This window comes from Motacilla alba, chromosome 1 (assembly GCF_015832195.1).
Source record: "Motacilla alba alba isolate MOTALB_02 chromosome 1, Motacilla_alba_V1.0_pri, whole genome shotgun sequence".
NCBI lineage: Eukaryota > Metazoa > Chordata > Aves > Passeriformes > Motacillidae > Motacilla > Motacilla alba.
Window position 1 is genome coordinate 41,886,738 of NC_052016.1, and position 8,098 is coordinate 41,894,835.

The 8,098-nt window shown below is 40.5% G+C and overlaps 1 protein-coding gene across 10 annotated transcripts in view; it reads left to right on the forward strand.

The window, feature by feature from the left end:
- PICALM (phosphatidylinositol binding clathrin assembly protein) overlaps positions 1-8,098 on the forward strand; it is a 65,958-nt gene that overhangs the window by 55,673 nt on the left and 2,187 nt on the right. For 7 of the 10 annotated variants that reach the window (XM_038127094.1, XM_038127103.1, XM_038127112.1 and 4 more), the window contains 2 exons: positions 1,810-1,914; positions 7,915-8,017. In XM_038127094.1, the coding sequence (XP_037983022.1) occupies positions 1,810-1,914; positions 7,915-8,007 (198 nt within the window). In that variant the 3' untranslated portion in view covers positions 8,008-8,017. The remainder of the gene's footprint in view (positions 1-1,809; positions 1,915-7,914; positions 8,018-8,098) is intronic. The other 3 variants (XM_038127123.1, XM_038127132.1, XM_038127175.1) reach the window with 1 other exon arrangement.

The window sequence follows — 8,098 nt, forward strand, 5'->3', positions numbered from 1 at the left end:
AATATGGTGTGGTTTTGGTTGAGAGTTGAATCTGTTAGTGACACACCAGTGCCTCAAGACTTTCGACATAAACCTGACCTTCCTGCTTTTTGCTTTAAAAATATTTCTGAAATTTTAAAATATTTCTGAAATTTAAAATATTTCTGAAATTATATTCCTTAGCTCTTTTTAGTATGATTTTGATGCAGCACAGCTTTGCTGGGTGAATAAAAGTCAAGAAAACTTCCTTCAAGCAGTTATTCTATTAAATGTCTCACAGATTAAAGGAAAAAATACTAAATGTTTCATCATATAACCATATTAGTATAATGACTTATAGCTTATATACACTCTGTAAGTGAACTGCAGAAGTGGCCAACTATGTTTTTGAGGGCCTCTTGGGAGAGTATCATATATCATCATATTCCCCATTACCCATCCATGAACTCTCATATTCTTGGGAGCTATACTAATGTTAGTTTAAGTATAACAGCATATTCAAAGCTGTTGTGCTTAAACTAACATTAGTATGGATTCAAACTTGATCTGCACAACTTTGCTCTTACGGTACCAGCAGCATTTTCATAGTTCTTTTGAGTCAGCAGCAGGGGAAGGCAACATACGTAGTGTACGAGAAGTAATCTTGCTTGTTATGTTACGTTGTTGTATTATGTTTGATTGTGGGGTTTAAATGCCAATGTGAAATGGAAACTGGAATTAAGGAGACATAACTCTATTACTCTGAGTCGCTCCTGCTTGTTCAAACATGTCCAATATCTGAGCAGGTGGATGAGGTGGGCCATTACACAATGACCAGTGGGCTCCGTAGCACTTTACTCAGGACATTTACCATCAGCAATCTTTGAAATGTTGACTCAATTTACAACCTTTGCTTTTAACCTTTTAGTTCTTCATAGAAGCAATAGTGGGCACCAGAGTTCTGAGGATGGTCCTGTCTAAGTGCAGGCTTTTCCCATATGTTGCGAGCCTGCTGTGACAGGCAGCTTGTTTAGTGCTGTAGCACTGTGCCTGGGCATTCCCTGGCTGCTGCTTCCTGTGTCTTGCGCCAGTTCAGTTGTTCTTACATTATTTTATAGGGTGTTTTCATTAGGGTCAGTTTATTGAATGGGTTCACCCTGTGAGTGCTCAAACAGCTGGTTAGCATGATAGGAGGAGTACCACCACCATCAGGATTAGTCAGGGAAAAACTGCTTGGTGTGGGGATTGCTTCAGTACAACTGCTGCTGGCTGTCAACCCAAGCCTGAGGGGAATGCCAAAAGCAGTGCCAGAGATGGGCATCTGTGTCAAATATAACCTGACTTACAAGACCATTAATACACATTAAACTTATAATTTGGCTCAGTTGGAGTGTTGGTAACACTTTGAATCTGATTGCATAATGACTTAACATTAATTGCACGTACAGCTCTCAGTTTTCACTTTTGTCCTGAGCTCTGTCAGCACTGCACTGCTGTCGGCAAAATTGTGCCTGTGCTTTCAGAGGCAGTCAGGGAGGTGCTGTCAGACCTCGCATTTGGGAGCAGAAGGACCAGCACAAATGCTTGTCTAACAAGTGTTTTAGTGCTTCAGATCTTTGCAGCACGAGATTGAATGGGCTCAGTTGTTATTGAGGAAAAAATTCCTTGGAAAGGCTCTAATGTTCCTTTGTAGTAACCTTTATTTGCAGAATGTTATGGAAGGATCTCACATGGTTGCATATCTCACATATGACCAAGACTTTTCACCCATTTGCCATTTTCCTTTATCTCCTTAAATACTTGAAATGAATTAATGCTGTGTGTGATTTGATGCTGTCTGGGTTTTTTCAGCCATCACAGATGGGAGGCATACCAGTAATGACCCAGCCAACTTTGATATACAGTCAGCCAGTCATGAGACCACCAAACCCCTTTGGCCCTGTACCGGGAGCACAGGTGTGTATATTCAAATTGTTGGTGCTGGGAATGAATTGCACGAGGCAGTTTCTTTAGAAGTATATTTAATATGTTAATTTTATACATAGCTGTAATTAATATTTCTTATTTGTGTTGGGCAAACTATTGCACAAGCCCAGTGGTTCATAGAAGGCTTCCTTTCTATCTGCTTGTATCCATGCTGACAGCAGCAAGTCAAAACAAGGAGGGTAGGTCTTTTTCAGTCACTGTTTTTCTGGGAATGTGACAATGACAAAGAATAGCAAAAGCTGATGTCTGTGCCCTTTGCTGAAGATGAGCTTTTTCCCCAAAGTCATATTCCATGCTGCTTTACCCTCAGTGTGGTTTTGTGAGATTGACTATTACAGCTTTATCCTAAGTATACGTGTCACTGTTCTTTCCCGTTACACTTAAAACTATTAGATTATAAAGTACCCAAGGTGCAAGGTGTGTGCTTGTATTACAGCATTTTTGCAGGGGCCAGACAGGGTGTGTGTGGCCTTTTATGCCCATGACTGCATTAGATGGGTTTGAAAAAATTGAGGCATCGAACTTGGTGAAAATTCAACACACCACCCTGTTGTTGATCCTGACCACCTCAGTGGGAGGCACATGGCACATCCATCTAGTTTTAACCATGGTAGTCTCTAGTGGGTTTTGTGTTCCTCCAGGGTTTTGCAGGAGACTGCATTTGCAGCATAGTGAAGATGTGCAATAGCAATACTGATCTACCTGGCCTTTCCCTGCTAAGTGCTACCTTAGGTGGAGCATTCCTTAAATCCCCTGTTTCTTGGGATGTCTTGTGTCCAGATTGATTACCTGACCTTCTGGAATGAGTGTGCCAAAGGGCTACTTTGAACTATCTGCTGCATCGATACTGGAGTTAAATACATACTTGTTGTTGATTTTTTTTTTCTGTTTTACAAATGTCTATCACTGGGAAATTTCTGTCTGAACTCACTTTTATAACCCAATAGGCATCTTAGAGAGGTGTTTTAAGGGTAAGAAAAACATCTTAAAAAGTAGGAGGAAGAGGTGATGGATAACCCTGACCACCTTCATACTATTTTTGGAAAATTCTGATATCATTAAGACTTTGTTTTTGTGAACTGCAGTTAGAGGCAGAGCCAAGTTTAACTAGCAGACTGAAGCTCCAGGATTAAGTGTGGTTTTACTCACCTGTCAGATGTCTCTTTTTCAAAGTTCACTCTGTTCATCAGGCTTCTATTAGAAAAATGAAATATATTGTGCCTGTAGTTTGATCTTACTATAAAGAGCTCTGTTTCTATAGGCGAATGTTTAAAAGCATTCATTTATGACTTCACTTAGGTGTAGGTTGGTGTAACTGCAGTGTTTGGGACTAAACTGTGGAGGGAAGGGAATTCAGCAGTAAGCTGGAACTAAAAAGAGCCTCAAGCATTTTCCAGTGTCTCAGACTAATCCCTTTATGAGAAGAGTTCTGCTGTTTGCTCCCGGTGGGCTGTATGCCCATTGTCTTCTTCAAAATACAGCCTTGTGAAGAGGGGTTTTTTCCTAAATATCTTCTTTTAAATGCTTTATCTGAAAGGGATGCTGTTAGATTTCTTTAGCTAGAAATGCAGTTCTCAATTGGCTTTGTCTTAGACTTCTGAGAGCGGCTTTGCACCTTCACTGTCACATAAGTGATTTGGTATTTTTCACATGCATTTTATACAATTGAAGAGGACAAATAGTGTTTATGACAGTTTTAAAATATTGACCAAGTAAAAGGATAAGGATCCTCAAGAATAGGAATTTTCTCTACATTAAAAAAACTAAATTGAAATGATCCTTTAAAAAAACCCAAACCTGTCTACCTGCCTGATTCACTTATGAACAGGTAGATGGGTCTGAATAGTTCAGTGAGCCTTTCTGCTTCATTTGACATTGCAGGGCGTGGCCTAGGTTGAATGGTTCTGACAGCTGGCTGTCAGAACAGGAGAAAGAGGAATTAGTCACAAGTGAGGTGTGTGGAGCTATATTTATTCTCTTACCTGACGATGTTTGGCTCCTGTGAGAATTAATTTCATTGAAAACACACGCTTTGAGTCAGCATTTGCTGTGACCAAGAAGGGTTCTCCCTGAGACACACAGTCATGTTGCTGGAAGGTGTCAAGTTTTCAGAAGCCTGATATCAGTAAAGCATCTTAAATGAAACAAGGGCTGCATGTGAGAGCTTCCCCATACACAGCAGAGTTTATTAACGTATAGCCACAGAGGGGAATTACACTTTTATCACACTGAATTTTCTGTGCGCCGAGTCTTGAGGCTCTTCTGAGAGCGTATTTCACACTTTAAGTTTAGTTAATGCTCTTGTTGTGCCAGAAATAGAAAAAGGAAAGTAAAAGAAACAGAAACGTGTGTTCCTGGGGTCAGTAAGCAAATCTTAAAGAATAAATAATGGTTATCTGAAAGGCACACAGTTCAAACTGCCTGCATGGATCACTGTAAACACCATTATTCTAATACTGGTTTTGTCCATGGTGTCATCACTTGCAAGAACTAAATTGTTTTTCATATTTAAATTAAAACACCAGATTATATCATCTCCAGTCTCCTGATAGATCTTGGGTGTTGTCTGCAGTAAAGAAAGCTAAAGGTACTTTAAAGTGTGATGACAGATATGAAGTTGTTGCCAAAAATTTTATTGCCAAATTGTAGTGAGTTGAGAACACACTGGGAAAATAGGCATCTTAATGTTGTGCAGTTTCCATATAAATTAAACTGTTGTTCATAACTTGATACTCTCAAGGATTTGTCTTAATAAGTAAGTTTTTTCTGTCTCTAGACATACCTATTTTACTTCTCTTCCAAGTGTTCCTTTTTACATGCTTGTAACTTTTTCCTAATTGTTGCACTCAAAAGCAAAGGTAATTCTGTTTTTAAGGGCAAAATAATTTGAAATAATTGAGAATGAAACTAGAACAGTCACTTCTTTGGAAATCTAAGTGCAGAAGGCATTTATAGTTTTGAAAGGTGTGTAATTTTTTCTTTGAAAATATTTATATCTTGCAGTATTTCTCACCTGAGAAAGAAAATAAGTTTTCATCATGATAAAATGGTGGGCATTACCCACTGCAACTTATTATGTTGTGCTACCCAGAACAGTGAGAATGGCTGGAGTTGTTTGATGCCATTGTAGCTGGTAAGGGGGAAGTCTGTGCGTGTGTGTGTGTATCTGAGGAGGGGGCAGGCTGAATCTGTGGTTCAAGCAGAGGGTTGGCAGATGTGATACAGTACAGAAGTGCCGAATGTCCCAGACAAGCCAGATGTGACTGATGCACGGGGTCTGGAATGTGTCTGCCCATCGCAAGGCCTGAGAATCCCAATGGCTGTTAAACCAACAATGTGTTGTGTTGGCCAATATAAAATGGTACAATTAGGACAAATCCACGTGCCTTCACGTGTCACATGTTCTGGTGTGATTGTCCCCAGAAGGACATAGCCTTAGGAGGGGGAAGCAGATGGGTAGTTCAGAATTTAAGATTTAAAATAGAATAAAGAAATCACTCCACCCACTGCCAACATCTATGTAAATTGTAACACACAGCAGTTGTTAACCCAGCCAATTGTATGTGGCAAGTAGCAGGAGTGATTACGTGGGTGATGGAGAACAGGTAAATGTTCAAATGAGTAAGTTGGTTTGGTGGATCTGTTTTGTGGTTGGTTTTTGGCTGGGTGTAGGGGAGGGGGTTTTGAGGGGTGTTTGAAACGGTAAGAACAGGGTAGGAAGTTCAGGACAGATTTATGCTAGAAAGTAGACCTTAGAGATGCTTGCTTTGGCACATTACCCCTAAATTATATGGTAAAACAGCTTGACAGACTTGTTTCATGGGAAACCAGAATGTAGGTAATGGTGGCAATCAGCCCAATGCTCGCTTATGGACGGGTTCTTAGGTTTTACTGTGACTCCAGGGAGCTTTGTCTTTGTTGGAGGCAGTGAGAAGTGCCAGCTGATGGTGGAGGTGAGAGACTAAGCTGTCTGAGCAGCGCAGTGCGGTGCTTTTCACATCACACCAGCTCTGGGCAGTAGGGGCACTAAATCCACAGCTCCAGTTAGATCAGCTCTAGAGAAACTGATGGCCAGCACTGTTGTTTTAAATGCTCCTCCTTAGAAACTGCTAGGAGTGGTCCTGGTTTTCAGATCTATTTATAAACAGTAATCTGGAGAGGTGCAGTGTAGGAAACTGTCTAACTATGCTTCCCATGTATTTTTTTAAGATCTCCTTTTTAATAATTAGAGGAATCTTGTTAAAATGTGTAATTACAGCTAGTCTTGTCTGAATTTAATTATGGCATCTAGGAAATAGCATTGTCAGGTTTTTTCCCCAGAGTTTAACCTGAACAGGCTTCCTGAAATTTGCCCTGTGTCTGGCTATGTGCTGATGATGCACAACTGTCCCAATCCTACCAGTCTTCCACACTGCTTTCAAACTGGATGTTACTTTGGACTTGATATGGGCTGGAGATTTGCCAGCTCAGCTTGATAGAAATATATGTGACTTCAAGGCATTTGACCATGAAGAGGAAGAATGTTTCCTGAAATCAAGTGGCAGGAGGCATTCCTTGCTGAAGTTAGGACTCTGTTGGACCCTATCACGAGTCTGCCTATGGCTTTCCAAAGAGGGGAAATTCTGACAACCTGAAACTGCTTCTCAAGCATTTCCTGTTCTGTCTCATGACTTTTGCATAATTTATTTATGGTGACTGGATCTGAGTGCCCCACTGGGAGTGCGGTTTCAGGAGGAGATGAAGATTCCAATGCAGATTAAGCACATACTGATCCTGAGGGAAGTCCTCCTGCTCACATATGGTTTCCAACATAGACGTTCATGTGAAAAATTTAAATGTGCAATGGCAATATTTACACTCTGAGCACTTCTGCAAGCAATTCCCATAAGCAGATTTCCTGTCATGTAGGTTGGCATGTGCCTGGCATTTCCAAAGGAAAAGGTCTTCTTGCAATGTTTTTTGCCATGGGCACAGAGTGCAAGTGACTTGGTTCTGAACAAACTGTTCCAGTGAAGAACCCAAATTGGAGGATGCTTACTTTGATTTATAACTGCAGAAACATGCATGTTCTACCCAGGGGGAGGGCAAATAGGATTTAATAAAACACCATTTACAATGGGAAAAGTACTGACACAGAGGGAAAAATAAATCAACAAATAGCAGATACTCCTGCAAGTACAGCCTGCAGATTATTGGTCCTTCCCAGCAGCAGCAGTAGGAATGCCAATATTACCACCTCTAAGTTATGTGCTTTATATGACTGAGTTTGTGGTGTGCTGCTTTAGGTACATGACTATAGGATGCAATTTTTATGAGTGCACAGACTATCAGTCACAGTCTTTACTTCTCACCTAAAATGGTCACAGTAGCAGTTGAAACTCTCATCTTTTTTCCTTTTTTTTTCTTTTTTCTCTGATTCACAGAATATATCTCATGTTCTCCTTCTAGGTCCCAAATTGAGAATTATCTATTCTCTGCTATCCAACCTCTTTTTATATCCATCCTATTTTGACAAGAAAAGATGCTGAGAGCTATTCCTTCTGGAGAAACCATCTGGAAAGCTGCCATGCTCTGGCCAGACCCCAGCATCATCTCTCCCTGCCAGGCTGTAGTTTTCCCAGTAAAGCAGGGAGAGGACTAACCTGTTTCACAAAAGTCAGGCTGAATGTTTTGTATCTTCCTTTGAAGAAAACTGCTGTGAAAGTGTGTATTTGCTTGTTTGGCAAATACACACTTTCTGTGTATTTTTTGTTTCTGGAGGGTCATGTTCAGCTTGTTTCTACATTACACCAACCATTGAAGAGGCTTTGTTTTCCATATGACCAAACACCTTATTTTAATAGTTGACTTCTGCCAAGTTTGCCTCTTAACCTCCCCTTGTCTTTTCATTACACGTTTAGCTTTCATAATCTGTCATTCTGAGACCTTGTTTTCTTTTTCTTTCCCTTTCTCTGTCGTCTTTCTTACTAGCTGTCTGCAGCATCCAGCCCTTCCAGTCAGAGTCCTCACAGAGCCTCAGGAAAGGATCCCTTTGCAGAGCTCTCTCTCCAGGATTTCTTGTAGAACAACTTAGGTATTGTCCATTATTCTGGGGAGATGCTGGTGTTTATAATGTGAAACAAAAATGTTCTAATTCAGGTTTTATTAACATGGC